The sequence below is a fragment of the Cardiocondyla obscurior genome, linkage group LG28 (assembly GCF_019399895.1).
Source record: "Cardiocondyla obscurior isolate alpha-2009 linkage group LG28, Cobs3.1, whole genome shotgun sequence".
In the NCBI taxonomy this organism is placed as follows: Eukaryota; Metazoa; Arthropoda; class Insecta; order Hymenoptera; family Formicidae; genus Cardiocondyla; species Cardiocondyla obscurior.
In genome coordinates, this window is record NC_091891.1 from 1,002,737 (window position 1) to 1,024,260 (window position 21,524).

The 21,524-nt window shown below is 33.2% G+C and overlaps 4 protein-coding genes across 5 annotated transcripts; 1 reads left to right on the plus strand and 3 right to left on the minus strand.

Annotated features, from left to right (window-relative positions):
* Positions 1 to 707: 707 nt before the first annotated feature.
* On the minus strand, positions 708 to 3,015 carry Por (Protein-serine O-palmitoleoyltransferase por). Of its 2 annotated transcripts, XM_070673414.1 has the most exons (7): positions 2,899 to 3,015; positions 2,506 to 2,822; positions 2,195 to 2,387; positions 1,897 to 2,113; positions 1,625 to 1,743; positions 1,336 to 1,538; positions 708 to 1,224 (listed from the first exon to the last, which is right to left on the minus strand). In XM_070673414.1, the coding sequence occupies exons 2-7, from the start codon at positions 2,726 to 2,728 to the stop codon at positions 782 to 784; spliced, it is 1,398 nt and encodes a 465-aa protein (XP_070529515.1). In that variant the 5' UTR covers positions 2,729 to 2,822; positions 2,899 to 3,015; the 3' UTR covers positions 708 to 781. The 2 variants fall into 2 exon arrangements, with proteins under 2 accessions (XP_070529515.1, XP_070529516.1); XM_070673415.1 differs by having other exon boundaries at positions 2,506 to 3,008.
* A 101-nt stretch (positions 3,016 to 3,116) lies between these two features.
* On the minus strand, positions 3,117 to 8,778 carry LOC139112408 (protein Son). The gene is made up of 13 exons (XM_070673402.1): positions 8,162 to 8,778; positions 7,769 to 8,092; positions 7,349 to 7,661; positions 7,039 to 7,278; positions 6,805 to 6,956; positions 6,591 to 6,736; positions 6,390 to 6,498; positions 6,080 to 6,324; positions 5,860 to 5,970; positions 5,677 to 5,790; positions 4,040 to 4,268; positions 3,833 to 3,948; positions 3,117 to 3,742 (listed from the first exon to the last, which is right to left on the minus strand). The coding sequence occupies exons 1-13, from the start codon at positions 8,484 to 8,486 to the stop codon at positions 3,629 to 3,631; spliced, it is 2,538 nt and encodes an 845-aa protein (XP_070529503.1). The 5' UTR covers positions 8,487 to 8,778; the 3' UTR covers positions 3,117 to 3,628.
* Positions 8,779 to 9,079: 301 nt separating this feature from the next.
* Stt3a (catalytic subunit 3A of the oligosaccharyltransferase complex) lies at positions 9,080 to 13,930 on the minus strand. The gene is made up of 12 exons (XM_070673406.1): positions 13,742 to 13,930; positions 13,187 to 13,343; positions 12,343 to 12,510; positions 12,095 to 12,255; positions 11,613 to 12,002; positions 11,354 to 11,507; positions 11,000 to 11,238; positions 10,762 to 10,926; positions 10,447 to 10,635; positions 10,118 to 10,337; positions 9,850 to 10,038; positions 9,080 to 9,775 (listed from the first exon to the last, which is right to left on the minus strand). Exons 2-12 carry the CDS (start codon positions 13,281 to 13,283, stop codon positions 9,630 to 9,632), a joined length of 2,118 nt encoding a protein of 705 aa, XP_070529507.1. The 5' UTR covers positions 13,284 to 13,343; positions 13,742 to 13,930; the 3' UTR covers positions 9,080 to 9,629.
* A 140-nt stretch (positions 13,931 to 14,070) lies between these two features.
* On the plus strand, positions 14,071 to 21,508 carry Nup205 (nuclear pore complex protein Nup205). Its single transcript, XM_070673397.1, is given in 11 exon segments — positions 14,071 to 14,256; positions 14,622 to 14,788; positions 14,926 to 15,342; positions 15,497 to 15,809; positions 15,874 to 16,596; positions 16,671 to 19,934; positions 20,024 to 20,274; positions 20,385 to 20,624; positions 20,702 to 20,903; positions 21,008 to 21,191; positions 21,193 to 21,508. Coding segments are annotated over 11 exon segments (5,793 nt in total). The 5' UTR covers positions 14,071 to 14,246; the 3' UTR covers positions 21,215 to 21,508.
* The last annotated feature ends 16 nt before the right edge of the window (positions 21,509 to 21,524 follow it).

Below are 21,524 nucleotides of genomic sequence, written 5' to 3' on the forward strand. Positions count from 1 at the left end.
AACTCAAAATATATAATTATTATCATCAAAATGAATATGGAATTGTATATAAGAATTGCACGGTAGTCAATTTATAACGACTATTGTGTTGCATAATAACATTACAAACGGAACATTATTTAATCACATTGGATTAAGACGGGAAAAAGTATCGTAGAGTGTGGAAAGATGTCTTTATTAATTACAAAAATGACAATTATTGTAACATTAGATTAGGATGGGAAATATTGAAAGAGTATTATTTAACATTGTATACTTAAATGCTCTTTGTAAACTTTTTTAATAATTAAAAATTACTAAATGTGCTACATATATAAAGAAAAAACTATATAATATGTATAGATTACATAGTGAACTTTATATTGTGTTATATACTCAATAAAGAATATGTATTTTATCGATCTTTTTAAAATTTCAGAGACAAGAAAAATCGAATAGAATTAAAAACCGTAATTTAATCATGCGCCCATTTAAATAACCGAGAAATAAAAAAATTAATAACGTGAAAAACCCGTCAATTCAGATATTTCGCAGTGCCGAGTATTTGAAATCGTTCAAAAACCCTCGGGAGGTGTAAGGAGCATAAGAGGAATAAGTTCAGTGGCACGGCGAAAATCTCATTTCTCGCCAATTTGTAATGATTACGTATAAATCAATTAAATAATAGAATTTTACGACGAAATTAATTCGATTCAATCTAATACGGCTTGTTAAAAATAGGATTTATTTTGATTAAAAAAATGACTGCCTTAAAGAATTACAAAATAATTAATTTCATTTTTCACTTAATTAAAATGTAAATACAAAACGTAGCTAATGCTACCCAGTGACTAGCAAATCCGAGTTCAGCCCACTTGTTGATAGTGTGACTATAACTGTACCCTGTTTCTTGCAAATCAGACATGTCGAACATAAGGCCTAAGTAAGCCAAATGAAACATCGCTAATCCCGAAAACATCAAGTTTGTCATAAACACCCACCAGCAATTATGCGAGTTATATTTGTGCGCGCATTTTTGTCTAGTGCACTGTTTCGATGCGATACAAGCGTCGAAGGTGTCGGCGAGCAAGCTCCTCAGCTGAAATTCTACATACGTATAAAATCCTAAACTAAGTAATACTGCCGCTAATTGAAAATTCAATCCATGTAAAAGAGAGCTTATTAAATAAGTGATGATCACAGCGCCGAACTTTCCCATATTTCTGATACTGCGACGGAAAATATCTGCGAAAAAATAAAATACAAAAATAAGTTTAAAATCCATTTCTCTCCTTTGACGTTTTATTGTAAAATTATAAAAAATTTTGTTTTGCGTCGATTAAATTTTATACGTACACGTTTTTAGCCAGTAGTGCATCGGATTGTTCCAATGAATAACCACCTGAACAAGCGAGCGTGGTAATTCAATATATAATGGCTTAACTATCGTTGACGATGAAAGTGAAAATCCTCCCAATACTAATAGTGCTGAAGCTAAATACGAAACGAAATAGTGAGACATTCTGAAAGACAATGCGTCTCTGTACGCCATTACCCATCTAAAATATATATTAAAAAACATTTTTTTTTTACACAGAATAAGATATATATTCATTAAAAATTCTTTTAGTTTGTACATACTAACTTCCCAGAGTTTTCTACAAATTGTCCAACCCATTGTATCCAGCAATTTGAAACGCTCAAATAGACAAAGGAAAGAGAAAGGAAAATAAATCCCTTCCAACATGTTATCCACCATTTCGTCTGCAAAAATAATTTATTATTAAATATGCTGCTATTTTAAATTACCTTAGAAATCCAGAACTCATTTCAACATAAATCTGACTTTTTTAATTAAATATTTTTATATAGTAATAAAAAAAATTAGATATACTTTTTTTTTTTTTGTTTGATTACCTGGCCGGTAAAATAACGCAATGATAGGTAATCTCTAAACGATACCCATGGTCCAAATAAGCAAGTTATGCCACAGAACATGTAACCCATAAAACTATAAATATCTGGCAAGTCATTTGAATCATCAGTGTCAATGGCAATGCTAATTGCTTTCATCACCATAATCATAACTACACTGCGAATTTTATGCCATGTCACTGGGTGCATAAAAAATTCACTGAAATTATACCATTTATTTATTATACTTAATAAAGCATAAAGGTAAATTAATTAGTATAATATTATACATAAAGCATACCAATATGCAATTATCAAAAGGGACGGTAAAAAAATTCCTACACCTATGTGCCACTTTTTTGCCACTTGTAAAACTCCATAGGAAAATAGAGTGAATATTATCAATATTATTACGGACTCCGGCACGTAATGGTGAATAATATACAAACCTATACTGACTGATAGTATATGAAATGCTTTGTGCGATATATATTCTGAAACGTAAGACAAAAAAAAACAATTATTTATCACGGAAAAATTAGAGAAAAAATTGAGAAATATAAACCGCATTAATATTATAAATATAAGTAAATGAAATAAAAATAACCTTACTAGTGTGAATCAACAGCCTAAATAAGATTGTGCTGCCCAATAAAGGCAATATATAGTGTCCTGTATCGTACAGACTAGGAGTGAGACAATACTGGTACAGTTCGTGAAGGCTTTCCTTCTCTGAGTCCGCATAATCATAATCGTATTCGGCATTGCTGTGCAAGCACTCGTAGTCTAGACAGTCCTCGTCGTCGTAGAAAACTGTGGCACCTGCATCTTCCATCGCGGCAACAACAGAGGTAAGTTATCAGCATAGCACGCCGTAAAGCTTGTGCTCGGCACGTTTTATTTTTCGACGATAAATGGATATGTAAAACCTGCAAGTTTTACTAATAAAACGAATGGCACGGATAACATAAAATTAATTTAATTCAAGTCGAAAACTATGTTTACTTGTTTAACAGAGAAAACGTAAGCCGCGTGGTCCGGCTGTTTATTCGAAACATCCGATCCGATGTCTGTTTTAAAGTGAAGATGACGGTGGCTTACAGTGTATTTTATCGGAACTAAAAATCTTTAGTTTCGATAAATACCATTACGAACCGCCACTGCTCCGATTTTAAAACAGATGATTTTTTTGGAGTAATAAAATACGGGAATGGTGATAGAAATTACGTACATTAGAATCTTTATTTATAAATTCTAATTTCTCTCTCGTCAACGTTTTCTAATATTTACAATAAATAAAAGATGTAAAAATAACAGAAACACAGTTTTCTAAAAATACGCAGTGTTTTTCAAGTATAATTTATGTGATTGATCAAGCAACTGATGAATATTTAAAGAGAGCAAATATATATTTTTTTAAAATTACTGCATTGAATTTAAACGAAATATAGCTTATTCGCAATACAGTAGTTTGTACATAAGTATACTGTACATTAATTTTAAGTCAGCTTTAATAATTATTAATTATATTATTACTTAGTAACGTCACTTGTCAATTTAATTCACATCAGTTGTTTGCCAATTTCCTACGATATTATTTTTCAAATAATAATTCAAAATTACTTGTATGGCATTCGGTTTCTTTTTAGAAAAACTAAAAAGTAGTGTTACGCGACAGTGATATATAAGCTTCTTGGACTTTTATAATATCCTTTGATTATGTTGATGCACGAAACTAAGAGGGCAACAAGCCTAAATTCTGTAGACATATTTGCGCTGCTTCTGCTTTTGCTTGTTTTTTGTTCGAACTCGCTACACTCGGCTTATATTCGATACCGTTTACTTTCACCTGTAATAGATTTTTATACACGTAAATACAAGTATGTTTGATTATAATTAAAATACAAATATTGATTTAATTATTAATAATATTGCTCACTTTGAAAAGAAAATTCTTTCTGTGATCTGGTCCAGATTCAAGGCACAATTCGTAAACTGGTACTCCGAGTTTCTTTTTCGTGCAATATTCACCTAAAAGTGACACTGGATGTTTGCCTGAAAATAAATAATTATATATAAGTAACAAAATGCAGATCAAACTTACTTTTAAAAATATATATAGCTGCAAAATAATTCAAATTAATACCTTCCAATGTTTTTATTGTTGGCATCATAGGCTTAGCAGCTTTATTAGCTTTTTGCATGATATCCTGCTCGGAAACCAATCCTCTCTTGTCTAATTTGACTTCCAGTTGTAACGGTTCCAGGGCGCCTTCTTTATTCTTGCCCAAACCCTCACCAGGTCGCCAGCCCATCTTCTGTAGTAATGCCATACCCATTCCACCTGATACAGGCTGCGCTGATACTAACTGATCCTAAATAATTTGTTAAATTAAAATAAATAATTAATTTGTATAGAGCTGCATCGCGCGAATTCAATATTGAAATGCAATTTTTAAGTTACGACGTATGTCCTATATTCTTTGAAGTTATAATATACAATTGCTAAAAAAAACACGTATAAACATTAGAAATAATGCAATTAAATAAATAAGTTTATCACGATTAATATATATACATATATATTATTTTATTGTTCAAGTTCGCATACAGATGCGATAGTATTATTATAATGATTTAAAAAATAATCCGTAACTAAAATACTGCTGACGCGACTCTAACTCATGAGCGAGATCCTTTGTGAGGATCACATTCATATACACTACATATATTATATATATGTATATATATATTTTTTTTATAGTTATGATTTGAAGGAACTTCTCTTTCTCTGTGTCGAAAATATCACAGTAATTTATTTTATACAACTTAAGAATACTTACCAAGCAAATACATACCGAACAAATAATAATCTCTGCACTGGGCTGTCCAAGTTGTTTTTTTCTCTGACGTAGCTATATGCCTGTAACAAACCCTCAGGTGGATGCAGACTAATGCTAAATATCCCAGCTTTATAATTAAGAGACAATATCTCGGCTTCAGGCGAAATCCTATAGTAGGAAGCTGATGATAATTAGCAATAATCTCACAAGAGCTCATTATCTCAATTAATTATATCGCATGAAATTTATTATTTGTATAATGCAATTTGTAGTAATATATATTTTAAATTTATATATATAGTATCATAAAATTTTATATCGCATTGCCTTTATTATTAAATTTATTGTTAAAATAATATAAAAATTACTAAGATTTTTTATTTAAAGTCATAATTTTTCACACTTTTAAATTAAATTTTTATTGAAATAATAGCGCTCTTGTGTCCATGCAGGCACAGAATCCACTCCTAAATAAGAAATAGTCTGTGCCTACAACACAGTCTCTACTAACATCAACGTTAACGTTTTATTGATTTTAGCGGAGACCATGCCTGAAAACTTGTTACAGGCAATATCAGTATATATACTAAACAATGTCAGGTCAAAAATCTTAAGTTTGATAATAACACAGAACATTATTATTGCAAATATGTTTAACCTGTTTCATTGTTTAGTAAGAAAATAAAATAAAAAGGAAAAGGATTTATAATGGATATATGTTAAGATGCATTTACATATCACGTAACGTGTTGAGTTATTTAGAATTTTAATTACGCGATATTAAAAAAATTATAGATTATTAATTAAACGTAATTGTTATAAAAATAAAATTATTTTGCAATATAACAAATTTGTTTGATTTGAAAATGCATCGGGAATTTAACTCTTGGACAAATTTTATGAATTCGGAATGGAATAAAATGTATAATAATAACTTTACCTTACGTGCCCAAGCTTGACAACCTGAAGACAATTCTGCAGGTGTGAGCACTTTAACTCCTGTACTACCAGTAAACTGACCTGGTATCTGCTTACTTTCAGCCCAAGTTCTCATCTATAATATGATATAAATTAATATACATATATATATATATATATAATAATTTATACCGTATTTCTTTACCTCATTTTGTGCTCGATTCATCGCATTTAAAGCATTTATATCATTTGGATTTTCCCGTAATTTTCTTATAGCTGCTAATCTTTCAGACACTATAGAGCCAATATCCATCGTCTGTAAACATTATCGTAATCGATAATTATGTTTTTTTCGATTATACGTAATCGTAATCGTAATGAGTATTTTTTTACAGCTTTAATTATACATTTTTTTTTTTTTTTACCTCTGTCGTTGTTGGAAAAACACTTTGCATAGGAACTTGCACAGGATGTTGCATAGGAGGTTGAGCAGGAGATTGCACAGAAGATTGAATAGAAGATTGTACAGTAGGCTGCACTGAAGCTTGCATTGGAGCTTGCACAGGTGCCACAAGAGGAGGCGGCGTAACCGTTGATAAATTTGTACACACTGGGACAAATATCTTTTTCGGTTCCGGTTTCTTTGGTGTAACAGGCACCCATTCATTTTCTGAAAACGATATAGTATCACATAGACTAAAACACAGCCATAAATTATATTTAAAAAATTGTTACCGCTTCTTCTATGATGTTGTCCGCTCGAAACAGGGAACTGCAACCGTAATTGGTTTGACGTTTCAGCCGTTTTTTCTTGAAATGTTTTTGTCGGCAGCTGTTTTGCATCCTAAAAAAACGAAATAAGGTTTATTTTAAATTTTCACGTTTATGTTAATGAAATAAAAGTTGTAATTAACGATATATTAAATTTATACAGACCTTAATATTCATTATGATCGAACTAGGTCTTTCTTTTAAAAGAAAAGGATGGTGAAATCCTTTTTCAGATTCACTTTCTTCATCTTCAGAAGAAATACTAGATAATTCACCTAATGCTTCAGACTTGGATAACGATTTACAAAAATCTATAAAAATATATACATATAAGAATTAATAAAAATCGGAAGATAATAGATATAAACGACAAAGTTACCTGTAAGTTCATCCACTGTTTTCCCACCAGATTGTATAGCGGCAATAGCTTTATTTTGTTGAACTACCGATAAAGTTCCTTGCTTTATCATATTTATAACATTTCTCCTTGCAATTTCTAACAGCTTCTTTTTATTAATCTCTATTCTCTCTCTATAAATAAAAAGATATAATATTATACGTGATTAAAAAAAAAACGTAATTAAATTCTCAAATAATTTAATAAAATATTAACTTTCTTTCTCTGCTCGCACTCCGACCTCGTGGATATTTGTCTTTATTTTCACTGTGGCTTCTGTACCGATATCTCTCTCTACTTCTGTTCGAGTCCCGCCTTTCGCTTCTATCTCTGTCGCGTCTTTCGCTACTCCTACCTCTCTGTCTTTCTCTCCTATCACTTCTACTATGCGAACTATATCGTGTCCGTGACCGCGATCTTCTGTCTTGTGAACGACTGCTCTTATCTTTTGTGCTTCTAAAATTAAAATTAATCGTGTAATTCTTATAAATGTAACAATTTCTTTTTTTTTTAAATAAATTTTTACCTTCTTTTTTCTCTTTCTTTCAAGATTAATCTAAGATCAGATTTTAAAGCAATCGGTCCTCTTGTTGGACTAAACATTTTGCCTTTTCGATCTCTATTCGGACTAAACGATGACGACCGATTTCGAGGCGGCGTAGGACTCAAAGTAGGCGTCCTATTATCGTTGCTGCTACTGTCAGATAATTCACCATCTTCCATTCTTGCAGCTTTTGCTTTTTGCTTATTTTCTATTTCTTTCACTGTTTCATTATAAACAACACTGTTCTTCAGATCTTTTATTAATATTTTTCCTTGAGAAGACTGTTTCGGTTTATCTATTTATAGAAAAAATAATTATTTATATTATACATAATTTTTAAATATACATACATTATTTATCAATTATATTTTTAATATTATTAACAGTAAAAAAAATACATACCGATAAGTTTAGGTATTACCGGCTCGTCACATTCGTCGTCTGTTTTTTTCGATATAGGCGGTAATCGCGGACTACCACAATTATCTAAAAGTTTATCCATTGCATCAAGATCTTTTTTTACATACTGAACATCTAATTTTTTCTCCTCACTTGTGTCAGTCTTTTTCAAAGTGTCAAACTGAGACCTCGCGTCGTCGTATTTGTCACCGTCGACGTCATCATCTATCTTAGCTACTTTGGCTAAACCTAAATCGGACGATCTGCTTGAAACAGATTCATGCCTCCGCTTAGATTTCTTCTTATGTTTTCTTTTCTTTTTGACACCTAATGAAGACAGATAAAAGAATTAATTGCGTCATTGTAGCGTAAACAATATCTAATATAAATTATTACCTTCTGCTTCGCTGTCATTATCCGAAGAATCGTATTTCGACTTTTTCTTGTGCTTCTTCTCCTTGTGTTTATGCTTTTTCTTAGTCTTTTTTTTCTTCGTTTGCGGTTTGTCCGGCACATCGGGTTCATCGACGCTGCCGTTTGGCACCTGGTGGCCACTGTTCAACGGCGACGCGACGCCGTCGTCCGGCGTGTCGAAGGTGCTGAAGAGCTCCGTTAGGATCTCGTTCGACGATTTCTCTGGCACTCCGGGCTCCTGCTTAATCTTCACGCCGTCCACTCCGACGGTCGTGATCAGATTCGCGATATCGAATAAATCTGTCATCGCGTTACTCCACCTGCGAACGCTCGTTTATTCGTTCGTTGCGTTCTCGCTCGGTCTGTCAGCCAGCTGTTCGGTGAAAAGAGAAATATTACGATTGAGGCTGCGGTCTAGTCAGTGCTACAAATGCTTCGTAGTACCACGAGTCACCTAGTCTGTTACCAACTTACAATCAGGCGATCGATGGAGCGCTGTAATTGGTCGGCGTGCTAGGATTTCCTATCACCCCAAATGAGAGAATCAATCAGCGTCGGCTTTAAGCGAAGTCGGCTTTTAGCAAAGTTACAATAAAGTATTGTGATATATATATTTAAAATAATTATTGGTAGTAAAATTAAAAAAGATACAACTCGTAAACTTGTTGCCTATACTAACTGTAGTGTAGTTTGGCTAAGTAATATAATTCGCAATCGGAAAAACTGTCTCAGCTACTTGCGGCACGAGATTCGTATTTCTTGATCACTTGCAACACATTTTTCGTTAATTTTCCGATCCGATCCTTACCAACAATTCGATCTATCGTCGTTTTGTACTATTCCTATCTGTAAAAATATATTATAATTTGGAGGTAAAAGAAATTTCGTTAAAACTAAGACTTTATCGGATTAATTTTTTTATTATTTTATATTATTTTTATTCCTGACTATATTTGTTTTCATGAAAAATGATTACAATATAAATTTTATAATATATTCGTTTCGAACATAATTTATTTGCAAATAACGAAGATGTTTTAGGCAATATAATTATTCGATAATATATAACGCATTGAATGCGAAATATTTGTTATAAAGAAACGCTCTCTCCTATATTTAAAGCATATACTAACGTTGATAAAAAAAATGCAGCATTCTAAGTCATTTACTCACCATATTGTAATTTTTAAAGATGTCGAAATATTTACTAAACTTATCTTTTAAATTTCTAATAAACTGTGTATAGCAATATTTACATTTATGCTATTTTTTTCATTTTCACATTTCATTTATAAAAATTTGTTACAATGCAATGAATAGTAATAGACATGTATGTATTTCTGCACTGGTTGCTATGAAACTTGTATATAAATGAATATTAATATCAAAAGATTTGTGACAGTTTATGGCAATAGATTTTTATTTAAACAAATCCCGGTGTTAGAGTACTTCAAGCTCCTCTATTTCGTAAATCTTTCACTTTATAAATTCGCACAAGCCAATGCTCCGTCGTATACGCTTCTTCCAATGTGTTTAATTCAAAATCTTTATTTCCAATCTCCATATTTCTGACTCTGTCATAACCCGAAGGTTTACCTGTTTAAACATTTTAATGATATAATGATTCTTATAAAACTGATTAGCAGTTTTGATAAAGCAAGAAGTCTTACCGCCTTCAGTATAGACTTGGCCGAATCTGTAGTAGCACATTTTGTACATAAGACAATTGAGCAAAATTGGAGATCCCTCTTTATCCACTCGAAATTCACCCGCAGAATTATAATAATCCCATTCGGTAATGGATTTCCCTTTCTCGGTACTACCGCCAATGCGCACCATCCATAGGAACTTATTTATATCTAAGTTTATTACAAAAAGAAATGAAATAAATTGATATCCTATTTTTTGGAAACAATAAACGAATAATTTTATATTTACCATCCGATGAATAACCAGTAAGCCCTCCAAAAATTACAAGAACATAGTTGACATCTAACTCTCTCATAATCTCGTAAGCCTTTTCCTCAGAACTCGCCATTGCTTGACCGACTCTTGATATGTGCGTGTTATTCCATGTATTATTGTCTACTAAAATAGTACGATTTGCCATCGCAGTTATCTGATACCCATAATCCCACCAAGACATTATTTTAGCATTCTGAAAAAAAAAAGTTTTAATATTTCTATGCACGTTTTTTTATTAAATCGTTAAAATTTTTAATAATACAACATAAAATAATACAAAAAAAGTAGCTAACAATGATTACCTCAGGTGTATTCATACGTAACCAATAGTATGCTTCTCTAAAATCATCAAAAATCATTCGTCCACCATCAGGCGATCGAGCAGATAATACTATGCTAGGCGAGCTGTAAGCTTCTGCTGTAACCCATGTGCAATGAAAGGTATAAGACAAGAAGAGTATAGACATTACTACGATGAAAAATGAGGCAATCTGAAAACATATTTTTATTTTTATATTATTGTTCTTAATTAATTTTAACTTTACCTACACTTAAGTAAGTGTTGAATGTTTTAAACGTTTTTATTTTTCTCAAAATTTTTGAAACTCTAAACTTACCTCACTTCTCAAAATATAATTACTTTCGAATTTTTTAGCTTTTTTATCGACAACTTTTCCACTTTCAACTTGTTTCATGTATGTAACTAATAAAGACGATGCTCCGATTCCACCCAAAATGCACATTACTGGAGCAAGTACTAACATCAAACGTACCATCACTCCCTAAAATAATATTAAATAAGTGCAATTTCGTGTATGTGTTTATAATTGCAATTTTATATATATTTTTACTTACCGCAAAATATAAACTAGTAACTCCGTACAAAATTAAAAAAATATTTGAATCTGTTAACTTAGAGAAACAGAAATATAGACCTAACGGGAATAAAAATACAAGGATTTGCAGATCAAAATAGAAAGAACTCCACGATGTTGGCTGATGTTCCGAAACTGAAGCAATTATTGGAATGTGATTTTTTGCATAAGATGGATCGAGCAAGGAGTAAAAACGTCCAGTCCAGGGTGATATTTTTCCTTTAAAAAATAAAAAATATATATCGTAGTTATGTAATATACATATAATAAATAAAATTACTAATTTTATCTGTATATGTATTAAGTAATAGAAAAAAAAATGCAAGATAAGTACCTGTAATAGTTAAAATACCACCAACTAAGCACGACGCTGTAACTACTACAGCAAGCAGAGCACGGAATAATATTTCAAATTCTTTCTGAGACAGTTTACTCCGTAAATAATCTACTAACGCATGTATTTGACAAAGACCAAAAACGCCCAATGCCTATGAGAAGCAAAAAAAATTAAGTAAAACTGTACAGAGAAGTTTATGTTAAATCCTGACATCCAATTTTTTAAATAGCACTTTAAAAAAATTATTGCAACTTACAAGCATATGCTCGGAACTCTGAATCGGTTGAAAACCAACAAATGAAATTTGCATAGATAAAATAGTTCCTAAACAATACAAGATACTATAAGCAACGTATATCCTGTGGGAAAATCGGCCGGTTATCATCAATGTTAGCACGTGTAGCGGAATCAAATTAATCAGAAAGACATATCCGCCCCACGAAGACACCATATAAAAATAGGCCAGTGCGGCGCACGTAGCCCAACATATCGCTCCTGTTTTCACAGCTTTAATCCACATGTAGTATGTGAATAGCATACAAAAGATTGCTATGCCTTCATTATCATAAGAACCTGCAACTGATCGAGATATATAACCCGGTACAATTGCAATCATTGAAGCTGCAAATAGGCCTGATGCAGAATCCTAAAAAGATAAAAAAAACATAATAAAATGCCTTTGCATACATTTCAAAAAAGATAATACTATACTACAATCAATACAAATATATACTCCACCTTTAATTCTTTAGTGAGTAGATAAGTAATAATTGTTGTTAAACTTGAAAACAATGGAGCAAGGAAGACACAAATATTGCGTATATCTAGCGTAATGTTCAGTAGCCATGAAATACGATACAATGCTGCTGATGTTATCATCAAGCCGGGATATATAGTTCCTGCAAAATTTTATTTTAAAGTATTAATTTCTTGTTTTTCTAAAATATCAAATTTAATTAAAGTTTTGTTTAGCCCATCATTAATACCTCCTATTATCCTGCCAAGTGGATACCAAACGCGATCGTCAAACCAATTGTGGAAACTATAGAATCCATTTTCAGCTAAATATTTTGTTGTACGATAATTAAAGTATGGATCAAATTCATGAATGACACTTTCAAATCGTAATACTGAGAACAAACGTGTCGCGAAAGCTAAAAAAAAAAAAAATTATTCAGTCAAAATATGATTAATACTTTTTTATACAGGGTATCTCATACCTTATGAACCACCCGTTAAAGATAGATAGATCTCATTGAGACAAATAGAAAAGTCCTGTACCATTTTGTTAAATTCTTGCCCGTTTTCGAGAAAAAAATTAATATGTGTAGCGTAGAGCGACAAGGAAACTGCGAGCGAGTGAGCGCGACAGACGACGTCTGTCGCGCTCACTCGCTCGCATTTCTTTATCTCGGCAGGCTAACAATATAATATGTGTAGCGTAGAGCGACAAGGAAATTGCGAGCGAGTGAACGCGACAGACGACGTCTGTCGCGCTCACTCGCTCGCAGTTGTCGCTACGCTACACATATTAATTTTTTTCTCGAAAACGGGCAAGAATTTAACAATATAATATGTGTAGCGTAGAGCGACAAGGAAATTGCGAGCGAGTGAACGCGACAGACGACGTCTGTCGCGCTCACTCGCTCGCAGTTTCCTTGTCGCTCTACGCTACACATATTAATTTTTTTCTCGAAAACGGGCAAGAATTTAACAAAATGGTACAGGACTTTTTGTTTCAATAAGATCTATCTACCTTTAACGGGTGGGTTATAATGTATGAGACATTCTGTATAACAAATAAAAATACATGGATAATAATACACTTACATAAAATTGCTGCTAAGGAAAGCACAGTTAGTTTCAAAAGTGTCTCTTGCTTCTGTGCTGTCATTCGCAGACCCCTTGTCTTTAGTAACGTCACCATATCGAAATGGAGAGGTACAATTCGAAATTAAAAAAATCCCGAGTCTCTTATACCATCAATCTGTAAATAAATCAATGATTATTCAAATCAGCCATCAACATTTGTTTTAATAACAATAATAGTATGGTGCATTTTATTAACAAGGAAAGCTTGGCGTAATGTCTATATAAATAAAAATGTAAAACACGATAGATAGATCTGGTTTTAAGAAGCAGTAATAAGTAATTTTATGTATTTAATTGATTCAGCTTGAGAACATGCTCGTTAGTACTTGAAAGGTTATAATCCCATTAAAAAAAAAAAAAAAAAAAAGCCTCGAGCGCATCTCAAATAACTCGCGTCATTTTTCGGAATATAGGCACGCTTCTTAATTTTCGGATATTCAACGCGCCTCCAACAACGCACATGCAGTCACATCAGCGTTACAACGCCGGGTAGATTTATCATTGACCACGTACACAAAATTACCGGCCGGTGACATATGTGCACGTCGACTCGCATATTTTACACTTCCGTGCCGTGTGTACGTCCAAGCAACGCGTCAACCGTTCCCGGGAATTCGGGTGAAACTTACGAAATTACTTCAGACAACAAATATGTGAACACAACGTGGCCATTTAAATTATTAACCAAAAAAAAACTCCGCACAATACTCCAAAAGAAAAAGCCATAGATCAAAGTCCACACGACTGGTAGACGATCGAACAGAACGAGCGAATAATTTTAGCGACACCTACTCGACGAATAAAGCACTATTTTCATAGCGAATTAAACGAAAATGACAATTCCATCTTCGATGTTGATATTCGATGCTTCAATTTGCCGATGACTCCTTCCCGCCAGACTGACCGGTACCGACCGGTATTTATGTTTTGTAAAATTAGTACGGCTATATTATATTTAATTGCGGTGTCTTATTAATTTTAACTTGTTTTTTCCAACGTGCTTCTTAATGTGATAAAAATGTCTGAAGGTAAAAGCATCCGAATTCATCTGTATCTTACATCACGCGACAAAATTAACCTCTCAAGTTCTCAAAATTAACTTTATATGGCGTGATTAGCCTCTGAAATTTCGAAATAAATCTTTAAATCAAAAAGAAATCTAAAGAAATCGTGTTGTATAGTGTTATATTATAATTAGGAGATTCCTTTTTTTAGCTGAGACAGTATGTTTTATCTGTTCCATTTATGAATAATACGATTTTTTTTATTTTAATAATGTTGATTTTAATAATATTTTAATAATAAAAGTGTAATAAAATTAAATTTATTTTTTAATGTATGATATTACAAATAATAAGTTTTAAGTGTTAAAAAAAAATTTTTTTTTATGTAGATAGAGTAGCAACAACTGAAGATATGTGGACTCCATACAAAGAGTTACAGAGTCTTGTTGAGAAGTATGTAATATCAGGAACTGATATTCAAGATCCTCAATATCATGAGCTTACTGAAGCTTTGAGAAATCACAAACAGAATTTTCTCAGTATATTAAAAAATCCAGTAAGTGTTGTTAGTTTTACTTTTTTTTGACTATATAATAAAGAGTCTTATTAAAAATTATACAATATAGTTAATACAATAACATTAAATAAATTATAATCTAATAATCTAACAATGTTATATTTTCTGTATATTAGCCAAAAAATGCCAAAAGTCGTGAGGAAATTAAAAAAGGTGTTACAGATGGTATTACACTACCAGTTTTGGGTCATCAAATATTATCAAAGGAATTAGTGGATGAAACTCTCATTATATCAGACATGTACGATTTAAATGAGTTTATGGCATTGGATCTCCTCTGTACAGCTCAATTACAAATGCCCCATCATCCTGGTTTAACGCGAGGGTTAACAGCTGTTCTTCTTTATTATGATGGAAGAAAAGCATTAACATCAGTATTAAGAATCTTAGTGCATACTCGAATTGGTCACAGTTGGGCAGTGGATGCACCAGTTCCTCTTACCAGATATATTACAGATTATACAAATAAATTGCAAGAGGATGGCTTATTAAATAGAATTTTATCTTTGTTAGAAGAAATGGATCCTACTAAGGTATTTTATCATAAAATTACATACAAAATATGTTTATATTTTTTAAAAGATCTATAAAGTTAATTATATTAATTTAAAAATTAACAAATAATATTTAATAATTTGTTAAACATTGATAAAATATATTTAACTCTTTAAAAATAATTATAAATAGGAACAAGATTTATTGCAACAAAATAGAGCATTAGGTGGAGCAAAGCATCATCAGATGGTTATGAAACTTTACAATGACACGCGACAAGATTTGGCTGATATTCTGTATTTATGGTCTGCTCAATCATCTCTTCCTTGCTCAATTACCTCTCCATCCAAGAAAATTCTGTTTCGTCTATTATCTATATTGGAAACACGTCAAGTAGAATCTGAAGCAGGTGAAGGAGGACCTGACAGAGTTACACTTGCACTCATTATGGCTGTTTTAAATGCCTTCAATTTTAGTTTCTTACATAGTCGTGAAAATGGCGAAGGTATATTATTGTACTATTAATTTAACAATATAAAACTTTTATAATAATTAAATTATTATTTCAGAGTTAATTAATTCAATGCCATTAATAGCAGAGAGAGATGCACTAAAGGAATTGAATAAGAAATTATTATCTACTAACATAAATTGGGAGAGTGCTGGATTGCGAGGAGTGATGCAGTTTGCTTTAGCGATAGCTATGATTACTATAAAAACAACTACCACTCAATTTCAGTCTCAGAGTATTACCGCAGAAGATGAAATTCTAGTGGAAGCAGCTCTCGCTAATAAAGCTTTCCATTTTATGGCTGAAGTTTTACTTAAAAATAGTTACATACATCAAGAGGAGTTTTATGTTCGCTATTTTCATACATTAATTTCCGACTTTATATTATTGATGCCTGTAAAAGTTAAAGAATTACGTAGTCGTGCAGATGAATCCATGCGCTTGATTCAAGCATTCCAGCAAGAAGGCATCGAACCTCCAATGAATTTGGATAATCATTTTGAATATTTAATGTTGATGATAGCAGAACTATATAAAGAAGATCCATTGAAATTAAATTTAGCCATGGATTATTGGTGTCATCACACTGATACGACCCATGTATCGGCTCCTGCATACATTAATCGCCTACCATCTAGGCAAGTTGCCTTATTTAAATTTATAAGACTTGCCGGAGAGATATTACCAGCAGGTTTATTCGTTCCATATATGAATATGATAGCATCTCTTGCTTCATCGCCACAAGCAGCTAGATATGCTTTTAATTTTTTTAAACCAAATGGTAAGAATTGTTTTAAGCAAAATATATTTTTCTTTATATGTAAATAAAGTTACATAAATGTATCTGTTATGTAGGAACGTCTGGTTCAGCAACTATCTCGTGGGATCACTTTTTCAATTCTTTAAATCGATATTATTACAATTTGAGACAAGAATTGCCTCCTTGTCAGGATACAGTATACAGGCAAAGATGTCATCCAAAAGGAATCATGCCTCAGGAAGTCAAAGGTCTCGAGGCAGTGCTATTAGTTGTTCAAGTGATAGCGAAAAATGACGAGATGTCGAGAGTTGCAATATGCGATCATCCGAATTGGAAAGTTTTGCAGTCTTTGATCGGCTTGGTGAGTTGCGCGATGCCAATACCTTTAAAGGGCGTACTAGTAAGAACTCTCGCGGCTCTAGCAAAATCTCCAGAAAGTTCCTCTACTGTTTGGCAAAGCTTAGAGGCTGCTCAATTTGTGTCCACTATACCAACAACAAGCAGTTATCAACCGAGAGGCGTACAAACAGAATTAGAAGAGATCGAATCTAGAAATGAAGAATACCCATTAACGCGAGCCATGTTAGAGCTATTAGATGTACTTACTGATTTTCCAATACCACGTCTGTTGGGCGTAGGTCAACGAAATCCAGGATTTGATCCGTACTTACATTTTATTATTAATACCGTCTTTTTGAGATTTCACACTCGTTCATACAAAAATCCTGCTGAGAAATGGGAAGTGGCCGAAGCTTGTTTAAAAATATTTTCGAAATTGATAAAGCAATACGAGCCAACCGTTGAAGATTTTGTCGGCTGCAAAGTTGAGTTACAAGGGGGTGAATCTACCCTGGTTAATTCCGCTCCGGGATATCACTTAATGACGCAATTGCACACCACTTCTGAATTATTACACGTGATATTATATATCCTGGACGAAGGTTGCCATCATTTCGATACATACGATAGTTTTCCAGGCAAAAAATATCTTGAAAGTTGTAGTCTTTATTGCTTGGAAATACTGGAACGTGGATTAAAGATGCAAAACAATTATATGACACAATTGACTGCCATTCCATCTGTAAATAAAATTATGACTGGGTTATCGCGTTTGCTGCTCGGAGTGAATTCCCGCACCGGTAAACCCGATCATATGATTAATATCGTCAAGTATGTTTCTTACAATTCGTGGTTATCAAAGCATGCCTTCGTGGCCGTCGGCGTTATTCACGGCGTGACCAATGAGCCTGGAGCAGATTCGGAATTACTATCTACGTTCACGGCAACTTCCACTTTAACGACCAATGTTAGGCACGGTTTTGTCGAATGCCTAGACGCGGATATAATTTCAGAAGATGACGACGAGACAATTAGAACGGATGAGCAGAGCAGGCAGTCGATTGGAAATTGTAAAGAAAGAATTTTGCTCTTAATGATGCACAGTATTACACGGCCAGCGCCCAATCTCGCCCATTACTTGCTTGGCTTTGAAATAACTAAAGACATCAGGAAAACTGTTATCCAGCAACCAGGTATACTTGGTTTTCCGCGTACTTGTCTGCATTCTATCTTGGGAATTTTGGAACAATCTCTGGAGCGTGGGCGTGATAAAATAACCGAAGCTTGTTACTGTTATCTTCATACATTATCGGCTAACAGCAAAACATCGGCGCCCGTTCTCAGATTTTTACGTACTACAAGTAATCAAGATTTCGTTCAAAGACACCTTTCAAAATTACCGTTTCAAGGACCGAACAGATCGACTGAACTCGGTTGCATGTCTTGGTTACTGAAAATAGCAGCCATCGAGTTGCGAGTCGGCAATGGAAGTTTGCAGACTTCTCTAATTCAACGATTAGTAGGAAGTTTTAATCAAGAAAGAGACCAGATTGTATCTTCTCAAAAACTTCTGATGGACCTTTTACATTACATTGATTTCCAATTATATTTAGAACCTGCTAAATCGTGGGAATTTTTTGATCCATCGCAAATTGAAATGGTGCTGGGTAAATGTAGCACTCCCGTCGCGTTAATGGGTGGTCCGTGGCTCGTTGACATTAGAAAATTACATTCTCTTATCACTGAAGAATTGACAGTCACGCAAAGTAGTGCAACCGCTACTCAACGCAAGTTAATGCAACAGGAAGTAAAATCTATACTTGCGCATGCCTTAAAAAAAAATCAAACCAAGGTTCTCTCTTATGCAACTGTGAAATTTGTAGAAGGATGGTGCCAAACTACGGAAATACTCTTTTCCGTTGCGACGAATCAACAATTGCCTGTAGCTCAACAGCAAAATCTTTTACTGAATTTATCGCACGATCTGTTACAAAAAATGACGTCCTGCGAAGCTTTGAGTGAAATTAAGACTTTGGTATCCGGCACAGTTTTAATGCTGTTGGTAAACTTACGAAATAGCTTCGTGATTCAGTCGGATAACGAATTGTTACCGTCATCACCATCGAACACGACGATGATGAAAATTATTTTAAGTCACATTTTACAATGGATCATAAACGCCGGTGCATCCTCACAGAAAGTCGTAACGCATCTTTATGCAGCGTTATTAAACTTTTTGAGTATCGTCGGTTTAGAGAAGTCTGAACACGTAAACGCGATCGACTCTATGTATATTAGCCAATTAGACAATTCATTAAACAAGCTGATGCCCGTGCAAGAACGCTCGCAACGTTATGCGACAATTCAAGTTATTAACAGTTTCGGAAATCAATTAATGGATATTTTGTGCCACAATTGTTCGGGTGGGCACGACGTATGCAAGATGCTCGCATTATCCTGTCTAGATAAGATCTTGGAATTGGATTATGATAACGCATGGATGATCTATTTGACAAGCAGAGGCTACTTGAAGCATATGATAGACAGTTTATTAGAATCGGACGGTTTGTTACGATGCATGTTGCAACCGGAGCCGCGGACGATGCGGCCTTTGTATTTGTACGAGGCAAAGATGGCAATTTTCTGTAGGATGGCGTCCACGAGATTAGGCGCGGAGAGCTTATTGGAGAACAAGATTTTATCCTGTATGTCCAGCATGTGTGCGTTCGATCAGCATCCTGATGTGCACATAGGTTTCGAGGGCGGTGATTATTCGTTCATACCTTCGGTTGGGCAACGCTATCAACAAATTTTTTTACCGGCTTTATATCTCTGCGACGCTTTATTCACCACGTTAGGAACAGAGAATCAATCCTGCGCTGTGCAAGTCTGCGGATTTCTACAGAGTCACAGAGACACCGTGGAAATGGCTCTAAGAAATGCATTTTCGCACGCCAATGTACTCTTCTTGAAAGAGATCGCGTGTCTTACCGGCGTAATATCTAGATCTGCCAATATAGGTTTGTATACTATGGAATAAAATTAATTGTGAACTGTTTCTATATTATATTAATTACATGTTTCTAAATATAATTGTTTTTTTTTTTAGACATGTACAAACTCGTGGATGAAGAGCTAGCAAAAATAAATATAGATGATTACAAGTTAGAGAACAGTACCGGAATGAGAGAACTTCGAGCACATCTGTACCGGCTACAAAAGTTGATGCTGTCGTTGTTACACAAATTTCAGTTACAGTCGATTCCAATAAATCATAATTACCAGCAAGCTGATGCAAACCAGCAATATATCTCTTGCATACAGATAATTGCCAATGTCATGCTGTATACGCGCAATCAAGTAATGTTTTAAAGCATTGTAATTGTATTTAACAGCCTACTAAAAGCATTTTAATATTTAGATATTTCAGTGGATTCTATATATTATATTATAAAAATTAATAATTTTAGATGCAACATAGCCATATGGATCAGAAAATACGGAATGTATTGTTTGATCCTCATTTAACGCCGAAACCTGGAAGAAGACAAGACAAAATGAAAGATACTTCTGGCGGAGTGTGTTTAGGCACGATTGTCGAACAATTAATTTCCGTGACAAATTTGCTGCACACTGAATTACCACATATTGATTCACTAATAAAGAAAGCACAAGTAGTAAATGATATGAGTACAGCAGAATTGAAGAAAGTAAGTAATATCTCATTTTTTAGTTAATTTTGATACTTGCGTAATAAAAAATTAATTACGACTGATTTTACTGACAGTATATGTCCGAGAACGAAGTGGAACTCGATATAGGAAAACAACGAATGCTCGTTGAACAGAAATTAAGTCGTTGGATAAAGGATAAGCGACAAAGCATAAAATATTGCTCACTTATAATAGAGCACACTTTATATATACTTTGGAGTCACTTAGACTTTTATACCACACAAGTTATATCACGGCAAACTCAAAGAGTGCATGGTTAGTAAAATTTAATATAACTTTTTTTATAACAATTGTATGTTTGCATTTGAATCGCGGACTCTACAAGTCTTTAATATCTAATCTTATATTTATTCGTACAGTATCTTCGAGTGGCACTGACGAAAGTACAATAGAATGGAAGGTTTCAATAGAAACGCTAATGGAACTGAAGCAAGGACTTGTTTCTACATTTACAGATACTTTTATCACGCAATTATTAGACACAACACACAGTGAATATGCAACAGTGGACCGTAGCTTTATCGAAGCTCTTATAAGACGAATTAAAAGATTATTGCAATTTATAAAATAATGAAAAATTAACGTTTTTTTTTTTACGTGTAGTATCAATGTTATTTACATATGCTTTTATTCCACTCTATAATTCATTTATCGTTTATCTCGAAAAAATTAAATTTTATTTAAAATTCTTATGTATAATTAGTTTTGATTTATTTATGAAAGTGAATCGAGTGAAAATTACTTTAAAACGTTTTCTTTTTGCATTCCCTGCAAAATAAATTTACATTAACATACTTCTTCCATTTTTTTCTTCTCTAACGTGTGTATCATATAATAAAATATATTCTTATAAAATTATTTATTACATGGATAAGT